Source organism: Crinia signifera, chromosome 3 (assembly GCF_055691185.1).
Source record: "Crinia signifera chromosome 3, ASM5569118v1, whole genome shotgun sequence".
In the NCBI taxonomy this organism is placed as follows: domain Eukaryota; kingdom Metazoa; phylum Chordata; class Amphibia; order Anura; family Myobatrachidae; genus Crinia; species Crinia signifera.
This window is the reverse complement of record NC_139219.1, coordinates 316,414,868-316,435,296: the sequence shown is the minus strand read 5'-3', so window position 1 is coordinate 316,435,296 and position 20,429 is coordinate 316,414,868. Positions and strand designations below refer to the sequence as shown.

Below are 20,429 nucleotides of genomic sequence, written 5' to 3'. Positions count from 1 at the left end.
TTTAATATTAATAAAAGTACACAAAATGATACTCTTTATAAAGATCTACACACAAATATTATTAAAATAAAATAAACTTCCGTGCACCTCTCTGGTGCAGCGCATTCCTTCCTTCAGCTGCATCACACTGACTCACTGAAGTCTGGGCATACTCACTGCAGAGAATTGCTTCTGCTGGGCTGCACATACAGCAGCCCATAGAAGCACTGTAGCTCTGGCGATTTGCATAGAATGGCTTCCTGCTGGAAGCTATTGCTGTCATCACTCCATGTACTGGCAGCCCAAGAGGGGGAGGAGTTTCCAGCTCTGTGTATGATGAGCAGTAGCAGCTTCCAATAGGAATCTACTACATGCTGACCTCCTCCCCACAGGGTCGGGCTGTTGCTGTGTCGGCCCTTCTGCTTTATGGAGCCTGGTGAGAGGAGGTTACCAGCATGTCAGAGACACAGACAGCCAGCACCAGAGCTCCGGAGGTAGGGGAGGGAGGGTGCCCGCAGGGGGAAGCACCGGAGCTCTGGTGCTGTCTGTCTGTGTCTCTCCATTAGACCCTATCCCCTCCCTCCTCCGCTACCTCTCTCCTCCATCCTGTTCCCACCCCTCCCATCCTCTCCACTAAAATTGATCTCACTAAAGTCTGCAATGATCTTCATGGGGCCAAATCTAAAGGTCCATACACACTGGGCGATTTTGCTCAGCGTGTATGGACATCAATGATGTAAAAATCGCTGACCTGAAATTTCTCATTGCATACACAGTGGCATCCCGTGGGAGGTGTAGTTCTACTGCAGCTGGAGAGCCACAAGGTTGCCTATACCTGGTATACATATATATTTATGTTGATTTTCGAGAATGTTGACACGTCAGGAGCTGGCAGGTTTTACTGAGCAGGTGTGTGTTTGCCCCTGAAGGAGCTCGGTCAGGCGCCCTCTAGTGGCCGATGGCGGCACCACAGCGGTGAGGAGCAGCGTGAAGGATATAAACTTGGTGTATAACTCTGTCCAGCACATTTGTTTCAGTACAGCATAAAAACCTTATTAAACGTGCTACCGTGCCGAGGCTTCTAGTGCCACGCAGAGAAAAGGGAAAGTGAACGTGCACACGCTAAGGGGGTCATTTACTAAGATGGCAGTTCTTTTTCTCATGTTATGTTGCTATGGGCAACCAATCAGGTACCATCTATTATCTTCTAGAAGGTGCTAAATAAAAAGTACAGTAGAAACTGATTGTCCATAGCAACATCCCATGTGAAATAGAACTCCCATCTTAGTAAATTTCCCCTAAGTGAATTAAAGTGCTTCCCCGCGGCACCAGCGGCAGCTCTACGTCCTCCGGTCGGCGATCCCCGCGGCGCCTGCGGCAGCTTTGTCTCCCTCCTCCATGACACTCCCCGGCGCCAGCAATGAACGTAATTCAGCGCATTGCCGCTGGGGGAGCATCACATGGTTTCCCTGCTCCCCCAGCGGCACTACACTAATTTCATACATTGCTGCCACCGGGGAGTGTCATGGAGGAGGAACGCTGGCGCCGGGAACAAGCGGGACATGGAGGAGGCGAGTGCCAGAGGAGGGGAGCGCCGGGGACATCGTTGAGGGTAAGCATAAAGCACTGCAGCACACACACACACAAGCAACACACATTTCACACACTTACACAATCATATCCTCACTATCCACATCATTCCCCCAGTGTCCACGTCGGCGTGGAGTTGATTTTATAAAGTGTGTCGAGCGCAGCGAGCCACCGAGCCCGAAGCGTGGCGAGCCATACTGGGGGTATGATGTGGATAGTGGGGATATTAACCATTGTGTAGTTTCAGGGCTCCAGAAACCGTTACGTAGTTTACGGAGCCGGCATAGTGTTGTATTGGTATTGTCAATAAAGCACTATTTAACTGCCGCCCTGAAACTAAACAAATACCGGGTTTACAGAATTGGAGCTGTTGCCTATAGCAACCTGTTAGATTCCAGCTACTGTATCCTAAAGGGTGGTAGATAACACACAAGCCGCATGTCATCACTTCCTCAAATCAGCTTCCGGGCAGAACGGCGCTGTAAGGGAATCCCTTATTGTGAACCCACAATACAAACTTCCGCCCATAGTAGCGGAACGTCACTTCTGGAACGCAAGTAACACGGAAGTGTGTTACTCATGTGAAACAGATTATCCAATCAATATGGTATAAAAACCCCAACCTATAGTGTGCTGGCATCCACGTCTGAAGAAGGAACCAGTTTCCGAAACATGTTATGAGGATGCCAACACGCTGACGGGAGGACTCTGACAAACACTACTTGATCCCCATCCAAAGCTTGTGCTTTTATCCTGCTACCCGGGACCCACCATCTATAGCACCCAGCCCAGCGCACCACTCTGGAATGGTGAGATAAAAGAATCAGATTGCCCCCGTCTTACTCATTGTACATGCACTTTGAAAAATACTGCATTGTCACTTTAAAAAAAATTGTACTGCTGCTGCATTTGCACTTTTGTATCTATTTGCATTTGCACTTTTATATGTCCTTTGTTTGTGAATAAACCTTTTTTCTGGTCAATATAATTCCCATTGTGGGTCCAGATCATTTACATATCCACTGTGGATTTCATGCGCCTACCCTGTTGACCTATCTCCCCAGAGGTTATAATGTAACAGAAACTGATATTTATTTCTGTCATACCAGAGACTCCAACTCTTTCCTGGGAATTTGGGAAAGCCGGCTACATATATCCCAGTGTGAATTGTTAATTAGTTGTTGATGTTTTGAAACGTTTTAGCCATGCAGAATTGTCTGTTATTAACCCCTTCCCGACATTTGACGTATATATACGTCATGGCCGGGATGTACTTCCCGACACATGACGTATATATACGTCATGACTTCAAAGTGCCACTGCGTCTAGAGACGCAGTGACAGAGGGACGATGTCTGCTGTCCCTGACAGCAGACATGTCCCTGCATGCCCAGGGGGGGCGGCGATGCCGCCCCCCCGTCGGCGATCGCTGTGATTGGCTGTTCAATGTGAACAGCCATTCGCAGCGTTTTCCTGTGTTACCGGCGAATCAGACGCTCGGTAACACAGGTGTCAATCACCGCCGGGTGTGAGGGGGCATGAGGGGGTCATCGGTGACGACGACACCTCACCCCACCTGCCCCCAAGGCTGTGATTGGTCCGTCGGACCGACGGACCAATCACAGCCATGGCGCGCCATTTAAACTAACGGTGACTGCGCTGCAGACGCCATTCCGGTCTGGAATTGCGTGCAGAGCGGTCACCGGCCACTCTGTCCTGCTATACATACCTGAACCTTGCCTGATACTTACCTGATCACCGCTGATCACCGCTGGTAGCGTGCTGCCAGCAGCTGGATGCTTCCTGGATCTTGTGACTTCCTGTGTGCTGCTGCTGCAGTGTCATAGAGTCACAGATAGTGATAGATAGTCAGAGATAGTCAGAGATAGTGAGAGAGAGTGATAGAGAGTGCTATATTTTGTGTCTGCTGCACCCCCTTTTGTGCTGATCACTATATCTGAGCTGATCAGCAACTTTTTGGGGGTCCAGGTTTTTTTTTTTTATATATATACCCTGTCAGGTTGCACCCACAGTTGTGTGCCTGCTGCCCCTCACTGCATCACTGCATCACAGATCTGCAGTGTTGCATCACTGCATCACAGATCTGCAGTTTTTTTTTTTTTTTGGAGAGTGCAGTGGGGTTTTGTTTTTACACCCACATTGCTTTTGTGGGTGTCCTGTGGCCGCTGAGCGCTGATCAGTGACATACAATCACTGAACAGCATTTTTGGCACAGGGTTGATATAATTTTTTTTCTGCAGTTTTTTTAAAAAAAATTTTTTTTTGGAGAGTGCTGTGGTATATTTTTTTAAATTGTTTTTACACCCACGTTGCTTTTGTGGGTGTCCTGTGGCCGCTGGTCAGTGACGTACAATCACTGAACAGCATTTTTGGCACAGGGTTGATATAATTTTTTTCTGCAGTTTTTTTAAATTGTTTTTTTTTGTTTTTACACCCACGTTGCTTTTGTGGGTGTCCTGTTGCCTTTGAGCGCTGTTCAGTGACGGACGTTACTGACCAACATCTGTGCTCAATTTTTGGCGCAGGACCTTTTTTTTTTTTTTTTAACCCCTTCAATTTTTTTTTTTTTATTGGGATCAAATTCCTGTATAAAGTATTTTTTTTTTCTGCACTACATACACACTACACACTACATACCCCCGTGTTGAAATAAAGTTTGTACCCCCCCTACACTATACACGTGTTGAAACATTACACTTACAGAAACACAAAAATAAAAATGGCATCCCAAATGTCAGCCCAAATGTCATCCCAAATGTCATCCCAGTCATCCAGAAGAATGTATTCAGCGGAGGAGGCATATGCCATGCTTGCCTCTGACTCTGACACAGCCAGTGATGCAAGCAGGGAATTTGAAGGATTCGTCTTAAGCTCCTCTTCCTCCTCTGGTGATGAGGGACCCCCTCAAAGATGCCCCCGTAGAGCAGCTGAGACCCCCCCCCCCCCAAATGATTGATCCCGTATGGACCCCACCACCAGACAATTTTGAGCCCCAGGTTCCTGAGTTTTTGGCCATCCCATGAATCCAATTTGATTCAACAGGTCTCAGAGAAATTGACTTTTTCAAATTATTTTTCTCTGATGATTTTATAAATTTAATGGTGGACCAAAGTAATTTATATGCCCAGCAGTTTATTGCTCAAAACCCCACGTCATCATTTGCTAGGTGGACCCCTGTAGATGCAGTAGAGATGATGACATTTTGGGGTCTGGTGTTACATATGGGCATAGTAAAAAAGCCAGAAATTAGGCAATATTGGAGTACAGATGTTCTGTACAGCACCCCATTTTACCGTATGGCCATGACTCGGACTCGTTTTGAGACAATCCTTAAATTTTTACATTACACCGATAATGCACAGTGCCCACCCAGAGATGATCCCACCTTTGACCGGCTATTCAAAGTCAGGCCGGTCATTGATCATTTCAGTGCCAAATTTGCAGAGATTTACATCCCTGAAAAATTTATTTGTATCGACGAGTCCCTTATACATTTTAAAGGAAGGGTTAAATTCCGCCAGTACCTTCCCAATAAGAGGGCAAGGTATGGTATAAAAATGTATAAGCTGTGTGAAAGCACCTCAGGGTACACCCACAGGTTTAGGGTATATGAAGGGAAGGATTCAACAATTGAACCGGCAGAATGCCCCCCCCTCCCTCGTAGGTGTTAGTGGAAAAATTGTCTGGGATTTAGTGCACCCCTTCCTGGATAAAGGTTATCACCTCTATGTGGATAACTTTTACACTAGCATCCCCCTGTTTAAGGCCCTTGGTTCAAGAGGTACAGCAGCTTGCGGTACTGTGCGCAAGGGGTGAAAGCAGGGGAATATGCACCGAAAATATGTTGTTGGTCAAATATAAGGACAAGAGGGATGTCCTTATACTGACAACAATTCATGGAGACAGTACCACCTCCGTCCCTGTACGAGGTACCAGTACCCACACCTCAAAACCTAATTGTATCCTAGATTACAATAGGTACATGGGCGGAGTGGATCTTTCAGATCAGGTACTGAAGCCGTATAGTCCCCTGCGGAAAACAAAAATCTGGTACAAGAAGCTGGCCGTGTATATCATCCAGATGGCACTGTATAACGCTTACGTGCTATTCCGTTCTACCGGCCAGAGGGGGACATTTATGCACTTTCAAGAGGAAGTCATAAAGGGCCTAATATTTGGGAACCAGCAGGCAGAGGGCCCCAGTACTTCTAGTACTGGCCCCCGTATTGTACCAGGGCAGCATTTTCCTAACGAAATCCCCTCCACTGCAAGAAAGGGCAGGACACAAAAAAGTGCAAAGTTTGCTTTAAAAAGGGAATCAGAAAGGATACTATTTTCCACTGTGAAACTTGCCCCGACAAACCCGGCCTATGTATAAAGGAGTGTTTTAAAATATACCACACATCTATGGATTATTAGGTTCATCATTTCACCGTGCTTCGGGGGTCTTGCTAATGCCACATAGCACCCACCATTCATTCCACCAGAATCTGAGCTGCAAAATCCAAAAATCACTCCTTCCCTTCTGAGTCCTGCCATGCACCCAACTGGTATTTTTTGGTCACATATGAGGCATTGCCATACTCGGGAGAAATTGGGGCACAGATTTTCGGGTGCTTTTTCTCCTTCATACCTTATGAAAATGAAAAATTTTGAGCCAGAACTGCATTTTTGTGTAAAAAAATGTAATTTTTCATTTTCACTGCCCAGTTGTATCAAAATTGGTGAAACCCCTGGGGGTTTGAAATGTACACTATACCCCTAGATGAATTCCCTGAGGGGTGTAGTTTGCAAAATGGGGTCACTTGTGGGGGGGTTCCACTGTATTGGTGCTTTGGGGGTCTTGCTAATGCGACATAGCACCCACCAACATTCCACCAGAATCTGTGCTGCAAAATCCAAATATCACTCCTTCCCTTCTGAGTCCTGCCATTTTTTGGTCACACATGAGGCATTGCCGTACTCGGGAGAAATTGGGGCACAGATTTTGGGGTGCTTTGTCTCCTTCATTCCTTGGGAAAATGAAAAATTTTGAGCCAGAACTGCATTTTTGTGTAAAAAATGTAATTTTTCATTTGCACAGCCCAGTTGTATCAAAATTGGTGAAACCCCTGGGGGTTTGAAATGTACACTATACCCCTAGATGAATTCCCTGAGGGGTGTAGTTTGCAAAATGGGATCACTTGTGGGGGGGTTCCACTGTATTGGTGCTTCGGGGGTCTTGCTAATGCGACATAGCACCCACCAACATTCCACCAGAATCTGAGCTGCAAAATCCAAAAATCACTCCTTCCCTTCTGAGTCCTGCCATGCACCCAAATGGTATTTTTTGGTCACATGTGAGGCATTGCCGTACTCGGGAGAAATTGGGGCACAGATTTTGGGGTGCTTTGTCTCCTTCAATACTTGGGAAAATGAAAAATTTTGAGCCAAAACTGCATTTTTGTGTAAAAAATTTAATTTTTAATTTTCACTGCCCAGTTGTACCACAATTGGTGAAATCCCTGGGGGTTTGAAATGTACACTATACCCCTAGATGAATTCCCTGAGGGGTGTAGTTTGCAAAATGGGGTCACTTGTGGGGGGGTTCCTAACTTTTAGCATCTTATGGTGCCTAGAAACCTACATGGTGCCTAAAAAATAATCTCATAAAAAGGAGGCTCCAAAATCAAGTACAGATGGGTCAGGTCCCATCTTTGCAGGGGATGGCGCTGGCGTCGCCAGCCGCCATCCCCCGCCAGCGCCATGGCGATGGTGAGAAGGGGACGCGCGCGCACGAGCGGCGCGCGCGTCCCCTTCCGACGGCGATTCGATCCGTTCCCCCGGGTCCCCGCCGCCTGCCCGCACCCCCCCCTAACCCCCCCTAACCCTGTCCGTCTCCCTGAGGCGGAGACGGACAGGGTTTCCGTCGCGCTAGCGACGGAGACTGAGACGCGCGTGCGCGTGAGACGCACGCGCGTCTCAGTCTCCTCGCTGGCGAGGCTGCTGGCGGGTCGCCAGCGCGTACGTTCTGGCGACCCGCCAGCAAGGATGTATACAGTAACATACTGTAGGTGCTCCTTCTATTATGAAGCCTGTGGTTTGGTCAACGTGCACACTAGGGCCACATATAGGATATTTATGAAAACAAAAGAATTGGGGGAATCAATTTTTAGTCACATTTCTCTAGTAAAATCTACTGTGTTCCTTAGAAAAATGTATTAAAATTGCAAATCTGCAAAAAAAATGCTGTGAAACACCTAAACGGTTAACAAACTTCCAAAATGCTGTTTTGAATACTGTGAGGGGTGCAGTTTTTGAAATGGCATCATTTATGGGGGTGTCTCACATACAAGTCCCTCAAAGTCACATCAGAACTGAACTGGTCCCTAAAAAAATCAGTGTTTGAAATTTTCTTGAAAATTTGAGAATTTGCTATTCATATTTTAAGCCTCCTAGTGTCCAAAAAATTTAAAAGGAAGTTGAAATAATGATGGAAACATAAAGTAGACATATGGTCTATGTTAGTTATTAACTATTTTGAGTGGTATGATTATTTGTCTCACAAGCAGAAAATTTTACATTTTGAAAATTGCTAAATTTTCCATTTTTTTACGACATTTTGGTATTTTTCACAAAAACACACAGACTGTATCGACCCAAATTTACCAATAATTTGACGTACAATGTGTCACGAGAAAACAATCTCAAAATCACTGGGATAAGTAAAAGCAAAAAAAAGTTATCCCCACTTAAGTGATACCTGTCAGATTTGAAAAAAAGGGCTCTGTCAGGAAGGCAAAAACTGGCTGTGTCAGGAAGGGGTTAATTATTAGATCACTGATGGCTAATAGTATTCGGTCTTGTTTAAAAATAAATCTTCTTCCTGCCGATACGCTGGTCACTAAGCCGTTCTTTTCAAATTAAATGAATTCTGTGTGCAGTTGGAACAAATGACCGTAGATATCGTGCGCCTGGTGCTTGTCTGACTGATGACCGTTTAATTGTCCTTTTTTTGTATATTTCCTCAAATGTTTAATTCTCCATCGCCGCAGTGATACGGACATAAATGGATCAGTAAGAATAATGGTCTGTTTGAGAAGTGCTGATATTTATGTTCCTTTTGTGATGTCTATTGCGTAGGTGAAGGCCAGCAGAGACACTGCGGCTGCTGAGCGCTGCCTGGCCGCTCTCACAGAATGCGCAGCCAGCGGCGACGGAAACATTCTAGGACTTGCCGTGGAAGCTGCCCGCTCAAGGTATGCCTGTTCTATACTCATGTTTATTTTGTTTTTTTCATCTTCGGTCATAACTAAAAGAAAAAGTAAGATATGGGGAAGAGTTCAATGAGCTAAAAATAAACAACACATTTTGGGCGCCCGTTGGTGGCATCAACCTTATTCCCTGTTAGCTCTTCGTCTACTATCCCCTCTTGCAGGCTCGCATGTGCCTATAACCAGAATCCAGATACTAAGCTGCAGAGTTGTCCTCATCGAGCCGCTCTGTTTTGCTGATACGACGTCACAACCTCTTGCTGTTGCTATAGTCTCGCTCCTGTATCCTTAGATTTGTATGCGTGCAGAGCTGTGTAATAGGGAACACTTGACGGCACGCGCCGTTGCTGTGACCTCTGACACAGCCATTGTAGCACAGTAATTGGAATGATAGAGAGTAACATGAATTGACTTTGGAGCATCCGAAATCACCTACATCTAATATAACCACAGCTGTTCCTATAATGATGTAGACTATCACAGACATTTGCCGAGATCACATCGTATATTGGTGAAGCACAATGAGTTCTGTGACGGTACAGCTACAATAATACTACAAACTAAACTGCAGTGTGTAATAAGGATGGAAACTAAAATGCAGTGTGAATTGAGGTCTGAAAACTAAAATGCAGTGTGCAATAAGGATGGAAACTAAAATGCAGTGTGCAATAAGGATGGAAAATATTATGCAGTGTGCAATAAGGATGGAAAATAGTATGCAGTGTGCAATAAGGATGGAAACTAAAATGCAGTGTGCAATAAGGATGGAAACTAGTATGCAGTGTGCAATAAGGATGGAAACTAAAATGCAGTGTGCAATAAGTATAGAAACTAAAATACAGTGTGCAATAATGCTGGAAGCTAAAATGCAGTGTGCAATAATGCTGCAAACTAAAATGCAGTGTGCAATAATGCTGGAAGCAAAAATGCAGTGTGCAATAATGCTGGAAGCAAAAATGCAGTGTGCAATAATGCTGGAAGCTAAAATGCAGTGTGCAATAATGCTGGAAGCTAAAATGCAGTGTGCAATAATGCTGGAAGCTAAAATGCAGTGTGCAATAATGCTGGAAGCTAAAATGCAGTGTGCAATAATGCTGGAAGCTAAAATGCAGTGTGCAATAATGCTGGAAGCTAAAATGCAGTGTGCAATAATGCTGGAAACTAAAATGCAGTGTGCAATAATGCTGGAAACTAAAATGCAGTGTGCAATAATGCTGGAAGCTAAAATGCAGTGTGCAATAATGCTGGAAGCTAAAATGCAGTGTGCTGGAAGCTAAAATGCAGTGTGCAATAATGCTGGAAGCTAAAATGCAGTGTGCAATAATGCTGGAAGCTAAAATGCAGTGTGCTGGAAGCTAAAGTGCATAGTGACCAAACTTAATATGTGCCTTTATCTCGGGCTATACAAACGATTTATTCTTTGCTTAACCAACAGGTAGCATCATTTTGAAGCCGTTAATGATGTTCCTTTTCATTCCTTGCCTAGTCTATTCTATGTGCAAAACATATGCTTGGAATGCGATTTATTTACGCCTACGTACAGATCTGCGTGGCCTACTGTCCCATGACGCCCTCTAGGAACCTAGCTCACGCGACAGGCCACGCTGCAGACAAGTCCCACCTTTTTTTTAGATGCAAGAGAAGATAGTTGGGACTACCTCAATTCTTTATGGACCCCTTCTAGCACTGACAAGAATTGTGATACTTAGGAGCAGGATGAAGAGGCTGCAAAGTGCTTCTCAAAGTCACACTACAGAACCCTACATTTTTTTTATACCATAAATACACACACATATATATATATATATATATATATATATATATATATAGCAGGAGTAAGCGGCACTCGGAGACAGTAGTAAATGGTGAAAGCCAGGTAGGAATATTTATTCCATGTGCAGGAAACAAAACGTTTCGGAGCTCGCAGGCTCCGTCGTCAGTTGAGAGTGCCGCTTACTCCTGCTATATACCTCTGGAGGACGCTCACCCTCTGGCTAGAGGGCACCGGAGCAAGTTATCATTGGCATTTACCCAGTCCTGAGTGCCGGCCTCCTCGTTTTATATATATATATATATATATATATATATATATATATATATATATATATATATATATATATATATATATATATATATATATATATATATATATATATATATATTTTTTTTTTTTTTTTTTATATTGAATGTCATACTATTAAGCTGGTTGCATTTGGGAGATTCCAGAAGTATGTGTTCAGATCTAGAGTAGATTCTGGCTGTATAAATGTAATTGAGAGCTGATAAATGCTCTGTTTTCTCCCCCCGTACCTTCAGCTCAGAGCGTTTCACATTTGCCCAGCGGCGTGCTAGCCACTCTGCAGGTTCTGCGGTGCACCCCGCGGTGCAAAATTCCCTCTAGACAGGCCATTTGCAGACCATCTGTCCATATAATGAGAAAACTTAAGTCTTCCACTTGGACAGAAAAGCAATTTTCTTTTCAATAGTACCAACAATCAGAGAAGAATTGGAAAAGGCTAAATTCACGTATTCGATTTATAAAAGGATTATTAGCGGAATTCTAAAAATATGATGTTGGTTTCTCATGAAAGAACCGGTCTGGTTTTGCGAGTGTTGGCAATAAGTTGTCAGAGTTTCAGGAACAATTCCATTTGCTCTGTAGGAACTTCTTTTATAGAAGTTTTGATGTGAAACATTTCTGCAATTTGGGCGTTTATCGGATATGATAACAGGTTAATGCTGCTCCTCACCTCTATGGGTAGGATTTAAGTGTTGTTACTGGTTCCGACGTTACTGTTCCGATGTTCTGGAATTTTGACGGGCAGTTGACGAGTACATCCATAATAAGAATTTTTATACAGCGTATGTAAATAGCGAATGCACATTCTTTTTATGTTATTTAGCTCATTTAGTAATGAGATTGTCCAAATGCATTTTTTGTGAAAATGTAATTGGATTTCCTCATCAGGTAATTGGATATGCCCTTATTGATGCTTTCTTTTAATATTCTAAGACATTGTTTAGTTCATTTGCATTAGAGGAAGTGAGATCTTTCCAGCTCGGATAGGTCGTGATGTCACATAAAATGGCAAATCACAGAAGATCCTCCGCAGAACTTTGTAGGAGTAAATAAAACATTATTGGACATATGGGGAAAGAAACTAAAATAGGTCTGTTCTGTCTGCTGGGAATGAGTATTCTGTGCTGGAAAACCTTTACTTCCTTGCCCAGGAATAAAAGCGTTTCCGGTCAACAGATCTACAGTGTCTAGATTGACCATGTTACGGTCAACCACTCTTAGTCAAACCCGTCTAGTTAGATGTCTTAAGATAGTTGACCGCATCTAGATAGTCAGTAATGGAAGTTAGACGCCAACGTTACAGCAAAGGAAGCGTGATCGACGGTCACATGCTCGACCTGAGGTTTTTACGTTTTTTTGGGTGCGCATTGTCACAGGTCGACTTGGTTCATACTTTATTATCCAAGTGGACATAGAGTGAGATTATATTAGTGTGCTGAGCGCAGCGAGCCATGCCAGGGGACACTGTGCACATATACGGGGTCCACGGGGATCCCTGTGACATTCGGCACCAAAAAAAGTGAAAAACTCATGTAAACCATATGACCGTCGCTCTAACGCTGGTATCCAACTGCCATTACTGTCGATGTAGACGTGGTTGACTATCTTTAGGCGTTTGACTAGATGGTTTCAACTAAGGGTGGTGGACCATAACATGGTCCATCTAGACAGCTATACCGTAACCAAATACAATGACCCCTAAGGGATACACTTACTAAGATGCGATGTTGCCCATCACAACCAATCAGATGATATCTATTATCTTCTAGAATGTGCTAAATAAATAAAAAGTAGAACATCCCATCTTCAATAGAACTCCCACTTCAGTACATTGGGTGTGATACGGTGGTCCAACAATCGGGATCCCGATGGACAGTATCTTGACATTGGAATCGGAATTCCGACTGCCGGAACTCCAATAGGGGGGCGAGCGCAAAAAAGCCCCTTGCGGGCTCGCTTGCTCGCCACAAGTTCTGTTCTCCCACTTTTGGTGGTCGTTGACCCCCAAAAGGAAGAATAGCCCCTGTCGGGCATTTAAACAGTCAGGATTCCGATGTCGGAGTACTGACCATTGGAATCCCGACTGTCGGTCAGTCACCCGGAACCCTAGTACATTTACTCCCAAGTACTCCTCCCTGAGATCTTTCCTTTCTCTGATTGTGGTCCGTTCTGTTCTAGGTGCACAGTGGGAGAAATAACAGATGCAATGAAGAAAGTTTTTGGAGAGCACAAAGCCAGCGATCGGATGGTGAGCGGAGCTTATCGCCAGGAGTACGGGGAAAGTGAGGAGATCTCCTGCGCTATGAATAGGTAAAGCTGGTTGTACATTTGTATTGTGTATTACGCTGTCTGCAGGCACCGGGGGACTACATGTATTGTGCTCGCCTATCATAAGTTCTGTGTGAACATCGGACGATTCTCCGCTGCACGGCTCTCCACTTCCAACGGCAGCTGCCGTCACCTCACCATCATTAGCCTCATTCAGGGGTGCATTAAGTGCAGGAGGCCCGTGTGCAACTTTTTTCTGGGCCTTCTCCACTTCAGCCAGCAGCGCAGAGACTCTGGTCACCAGGAGACCCTAGTGTCACCCTGAGTTCTAGCGCACGTCCACAGGTCTCCGGGGAAACGGCACGGCATTGATTTTCCCAGTGATTTGTTTAGCGCTGCTGCCGTCAGCGGGGTACTATGGTTTAGTTTGTGAGGTTGAAAAATAACATCACTCCATCAAGTTCCACCTATATCTGATTTCCTGCGGTGTAAATGACCTGGATGAGGTTACCAGCTATTCATTGTAAACCGGTCCCCCATGAACCAAAGTGACTATCCAATCGGAGTCCGCTAAAGTACATTACAATGAATGATTATATCCCTGGATACTCTTATCTGCCATGATCTGGCATGACTACACCATCTTTCCTCTCCTCTATGCCTCTTTTTATGCATGCATGCTAATACCTTATTGGCTGTTGCTGCTGCTCCTTTACATTGCGCGCTGCAGCTGAGTCTACTGTCAATGTCCTCGATGAGAATCCCCAAAGATTCCCCTATATTTTCCCCATTGAATTTATAGATTGCTCGCTTGTTTCTGCTCCCAAAGTGCATAACCTTATATTTATCAATACTAAACTTCATCATTTAGCCGCCCAATCCTCCCGTTTTGTTTAAGTCTTTCTGTGAGTATTTTAAACAAAAATGGGGACAAGGTGTGCAGGCAGGGCCTCCATGGGCTCGTGTTCACCGCACATGCTGCACCCATTATCGACACGCCACTGGCCCCATCCTTGGTGCAGGACATCCCGCTGAGATCATACGGATCTCTGCGTACACTTCGCTCCGAATAAGGCACCAAATGTATTATATGTGTGAACTCGTTGACCAGTGACGGTGCTCCGCCCAGCAGTAAGAAGCAACAGATATATTCAATTCAGAATCCCTTCAAATAAATCATCCCCCCCCACCCTCTCTCGGCGACTTCCCTGCACGGCTGTGAATGGATTTTTTGCATAAACATCTATTCGCAGCCTTGGGTGCGGGGGGGCCAAATCATTCGATGGTCACCGACCATGAAATTATTTGGAAAGTAGACGTAAAACTAAGACACTCTCAGGTGCCTTAGATTTGCGTGTTCCCTGTACGGGAACAGGTCGGGCATCCGGTGATGCCAGCTGCCTGTCTCTGGCAACACCCACAAAACTCTGGGCATTCCCATGGGCGTGTCCTCTCGTTGCCGCTCCTCGCCCCCCTGCCCTCACTGGTGGGTGCAAACGGGACAGTGAACTAGCAGTTTGCTGTGCCCGTTCGCACCCAGAATACGCACATGCACAGAAATGCACATGCGCACTAGTAAAACATCGGTCCCCCGTGCGAACGGATCCCAATAAGGGCCTTAGCATCACATGCAACTCCGAATAAGACCCAGAGGATGAATTGCGTAATTATTCAAGATAACAGTGTTCTTTAGCACAGAAGCAATAATGGGCCAGTTTGTGCTATGCAGGTGCAGTGACCGTAGCATGCAAGTGATCTATTTACTACTTTGCTGAATTGTCCCCCTGACACAGAACCGTTCTGCAAGCTGTCACTGTACTATGACATGCCGCATTAGGCTTTTTCTGTTGCGTACAAAAGAACATGACGTCTGGGTGCAGGCATACTGACGTAGGGAGACAGGCAAACGACCGGCTGCTCACGAAGGAGGTCACTGCCGAGCAAGACACAGTAATGTCTGTCTGCCGGGTCACTGCTGCTTTAGGGGGTCACTGGCTGCCTTATAAGACAATAAAACTCACAAAGGGATTATGGTACATGTACTGCCTCAGAAGTGATGAACACACATCCTTGAGTAAAAATACATAGTGGAAAAACACATGAAAGCGCACAATGAGCATAACGTTTATGTAATAATATAGCTCACGTACATCTAGGTAAGAGTATAACAGCTGGCCCGCAGTAGTATGACAATCACAGGAGACCTAGCTATATCTGCAATGCACCTAGCTCTACGCCGGGGGATACCTCTGGAACTTCACAGAGAGGGGTTTGACGTCATCACTGAAGCCACGTCCAATGCGTTTCAGCACTGTCTGGACTTCTTCAGGGGGTGTGGACATCACTGCTCAATCCTTTTTATATACCTGAGCAATTCTCATCCTATATATCAGTTGGAGATCACTATATCATCAATTAAGCCTTTTAGGCTGCTACACTTAACACATTAAGGGCCTGATAGTTTTAGGTTTAGGCATCTAGTTTGCTCAGTCAGCTGCGGGGATTCGAGACGCCGCCACGCAGAATACCTGTCCTGTGATGTCAGTGATTTCTCTGTAGAAAATAAGTGTATAAAGTAATATTAAGATCATTAACCCCAAGAGGATACAAATATTCTACTACATATATGGTTTTTGAGCTTTACCTCTCCTACCTATTGCTCCCTTCCTTTTACAGTTTCATGAATATACAGACACACGCATTATCTCTCCATTATCTCCCTTGTCTCAGTAACACCTACAGTACGTGTAGAACACTCTTTGATGTGTGACCTTTATAGGATTAATAATGTATTGGTTTACCTGCATGCCTATAGGCCATCACTGTTTTATTGTCACTTTGTTATTTCTTTGTCTGTGCTTTCTCTTTGTTTGTATGCAAACACCGCACTCTTCAATCCGTCCTGAGAGATTAGTGTGTTTACCTTCAATTAAGTTAATTAGATGACGGTTGTTTTACCGTAAACGCTACCACGCATTGAATGAGTGAACTTGTCTTCATGTAAACATTTTCTGTTGTATTGGCTGCTTCATGTAATCTGAACAGAAATCGCACAGATTGTGGGTTTACACTTAAATATGATACCCCTTTTACACCGCCGAAAAATCCGGGTCAGACCCGGATCTTCGGCGGTGTAAATGGGGTCAAACCGTGTCTATTTACACGGGTCCTCTACTCAGGTCCTGACCTGGGTAGAACACGGTTAGGACCCGTGTAGAGCCCGGTGTAAATGGTCCCGCTGCGGGTTGAGGCACCCCGCAGCGGGTCCGTGCACGGCGTGCAGTGCTGGGGAAGCTGTCCCCAGCTGCTGCGGGAGGAGAGGGTGTCTGCAGCTGCTGAGGGGTGGGCGGGGGGCGATCTGTCAGGCTGCTGAGGGGGAGACGGAGGGGATGCTCACCGCGGCTGCCGGTGTAACTCGACGTGGAGGCAGCGGGATCCTGCAGTGCAGGTGACATCATCACTCTCCGCTGCTGCATCACTTCATCACCCTCCCCAGCACGGGGTCCAGCAGTGCAGGCGGGCAGGGCGTCCATCCGGGGTATGGGAAGTCGCCGGCGGCAGAGTCCATCCAGTGCATGGGAAGTAACCGGTGAGGGTCCCTGCGGCGGCTGGGAACTACCGCTACTAGTTCCCATCCGCCGCAGAGACCCCATGGGTTACTTCCCATGCACTGGAGGGACCCCACTGGCAACTTTCTTTACGCTGGATGGACCCCCTGCCCGCCTGCCCTGCACGACCCCGCTGCCTGGAGGCTGGTCCCCGCTCTGGGTTGAGGTGGGGTGGTGATGTGATGTAATGCTTCGGGGGGGTGATGATGTGCAAGGGGCGTGGGGGGGGAGCTGATGTGATGTGATGCTTCAGGGGATGAAGATGTACAGGGGTGGTGGGGGTATAATGTGATGCTTCAGGGGGGTAAATATGTGCAGGGGGGGGATTTGGTGCTTCAGGGGGTAAATATGTGCAGGGGGGGGGGATTTGGTGCTTCAGGGGGTAAAGATGTGCAGGGGGGGGGGATTTGGTGCTTCAGGGGAGGTGATGTGATGCTGCAGGCCATTTTACACAAGGAAAGGCAGGGCTGACCCAGGTCCAGTATAAATGGTGCAGACCCTGGTCCGACCCAGGTCGATTGCTGTGTAAATGGGGTATGAAGCAGGGTCCAACTCTGGAAACATCCGTGTTCAAAGACCAGGGTCCGACCAGGGTTTTTGGTGTAAAAGGGGTATTACTCGGATGAGACCACACACTTCATATGGAGAAACGCGTAAGAGGTGGAACGTGCTGATATTGCTTTAGCTAAAGAGGAGATTGCGGGCGGAATATATGCGCCCTCGTATGCTGGGCCTGATTCAGGACTGCTGCTAGTGGTTAGAGCTCAGCGAGCAGGTAAACGCCACCCGCCAAGCGCATCCCCACACACACACACACCCCGCCCCTGTTCATGGCTGCGTATGCGTACACAGCCGGGCACATGGGGAAAATCTTGGGATTGGATCTTCCAATCCTGGGATTCCGGGATTATCCTGCACATGCACAAATGTAATGCCTGGCAGCGCTGAACCCCCGCTCAGATGCTGCCTGGCTGCTCCTGACCCGGGCTCTATGGCAGCACACAGCATAAGGTGATATGAAAGGTCACGCTGCACAGGGAGACTGCCGCTCTGCACCACCCATCTCCCAGCCAACCCCCTGCCCGTCTCCCGGGCAACACCCTGCCTGGGGAATGATGTTTCCACTGTGTGCATTCTGTGCAACCCGACCATTGCCATAGAAACAGGCTGATTGGAACCGGAGCTGACGCGACCTACCCTCAGTGAACCGCTCGGGCACGCTAGGGTTTTCCCTGACACCTCCCAGAAAATGTCCGGGTGACCCCCACAAATGCCGGCTTCCTGTTAATCAACTTGTGTACGCCAAGCGATTTAAAAATGACACTGGATTTTACCGCAGGACGGCCCCGCACACGCGTTCTACGTTCGGTATGCATGCGCAGTGGATCGATTATGGTCCAGCCTGCATACTCGCAGCTGTGCGCTCTGGTCTGAATAACCTCTATCGTCTCTCTCTTACTCTCATTCCGTTTTTTGTACGAAAACTCTCCCCAACCCCCACTTTCTCTCCCCACTTTCTCTCTCTAGCCCCTCTCTTTCCTGCCCCTAACAGTCATTGTAATGACAATGGCTGGGGGAAGGGGGCTTTCATGGTTTTGCTATGTGGCCGACAAAGTTCTAGTTTTGCCCCTTGTTCGTACTTTATCTCCACGATTCCAACATAAATACCCGACTCTGTCCGCAGTGCAGGTCATACTGCGCCAATGTGGAAGTCTGCCATTAAATTACAGAGCCGCAGGATTTCGCTGATGAAGTTTCCAGCCATTTGCTACAATCTCTTACCTTTAGCTGCCAGTCAGCGGCTCTCTTATATTGTCCTTGTCCTTCTGTCACATACACTGGGGTGACGTTACAGAGAAGCTGGAAAGATGGATTCAGCAGCGGAGCTATATTATATTTGCAAAAGGAGGTAAAAACAAACACAAAAACAATATCGGCGCTAAACTCTAAGGAAACACTGTCTTTATTAAAATGGGTTGAGGTTAGACCCAATACACCACTGTGCATTATGTACCTGTTGGATGTATATGTACAAATGCGCAGTGGGTTCCAGCAGCATAAAGTGAGGGAATTGCCTATTCCCCAAGTATGCAAAGACAAACGAAAAGAACACATACAATGCGCTAGAAACAATGTATACAAATAAATAGAATTTATTCAATTGAAATACACTGGCCAGTGATAAAAATCAAATTACTATAAACAATTTCATTAAAATATGAAAAAGGGATATTTTAGTCTGCCATTTAAAAAGTTCACAGTGTTATATGCAGTGGTCGAAGTGGGGTGGTATACGGGGGTATGCCATACCGCCACTTTAATCTGAAGATTAAAAAATAACCTTTTTCTTCCCCCTCAGGATGCTCTCTGATCACTCAGCAGCGCATATTGTGCTTTTGTAATACCCCTGTACAACGGGGCAGTCTGGCAGGGGACGTTGATGGACAGGGGGGTGTCCGAAGGTGCACACTATATTCACTCTTTACTTTTCCATACCCCCACTTCAAAATTTCCATACCCCCACTTCAAAATTTCCACTTCGACCACTGGTTATATGAGAAAAAAGCTGTTGCTTCGTTTCAATCATAAGTTCTCACTGCGAGGTGGAAGGAGGATGCTTGTACTCCTCTATATGAGAGACCTTCTCTCACTGTATTTTGTCATTTTGTATTTTGTCATCAAAAGTAAAACGTTCAAAAAATAAAAAAGAAGGGGAGGTATCCTCCCTGTACCTGCACTGTCATCTATACCTAAGTGAAGGAGCCCGGGCTTCCAAGGAATATCAAACGGGACTGCTGCTAACAAATCATAAGCACAAGAACCCGGGACATACAGTGCAGGTACAGGGAGGATACCTCCCCTTTCTTTTTTATATTTTGAACGTTTTACTTTTGATGTCTGGCCAGACAAAATACAGTGAGAGAAGGTCTCTCATATAGAGGAGTACAAGCATCCTCCTTCCACCTCGCAGTGAGAACTTATGATTGAAACGAAACAACAGCTTTTTTCTCATATAACACTGTGAAGTTTTTAAACCAAATATGGCAGACTAAAATATCCTTTTTTCATATTTTAATGAAATTGTTTATAGTAATTTGATTTTTATCACAGTGTATTTCAATTGAATAAATTCTATTTGTATACATTGTTTCTAGCGCATTGTATGTGTTCTTTTCGTTTGTCTATATTATATTTATCTGGCAGCAGGTTGTGCTTCTGTTTATCATCCTGATTGCTGTAGACACCCCAAACCGCACCTTTCGGATCGCCCGTTCACGTGCAACTATTCCAGCGCCAGGCATCTTTTGTGTATCTATTTTTTTTTTTTGTTGAAAATGCATCTGAGGTCGGCATTCAATTACCACCGATAATCATTGGATGTATTTTCCTGATGTTTCGCTGCTTTAGTTTTTTCGGGTTATCCCAAATCACGTGGTCTTAGTAAATCTGTGTATTTTTACTTGAAAAAGACCTGTGTCTACCTACATTTAGCGTATGTCGATCTTCATACTGTCGACCTAGCGACCTTGTCCCAACCAGACACTCGCTTGACAATCAGACTTCTGGTTCCTAAAACATGTTGACCACATGGAGGTGATCCAGGAGCCTCTGATCCAGACCTCTGTGTGCG

The 20,429-nt window shown here is 45.7% G+C and overlaps 1 protein-coding gene across 4 annotated transcripts in view; it reads left to right on the top strand.

The window, feature by feature from the left end:
• The window catches only part of MMUT (methylmalonyl-CoA mutase), an 89,320-nt gene that overhangs the window by 44,682 nt on the left and 24,209 nt on the right, over positions 1–20,429 (top strand). For all 4 annotated transcript variants that reach the window (XM_083178698.1, XM_083178700.1, XM_083178701.1 and 1 more), the window contains 2 exons: positions 8,712–8,827; positions 13,101–13,232. In XM_083178698.1, the coding sequence (XP_083034824.1) occupies positions 8,712–8,827; positions 13,101–13,232 (248 nt within the window). The remainder of the gene's footprint in view (positions 1–8,711; positions 8,828–13,100; positions 13,233–20,429) is intronic.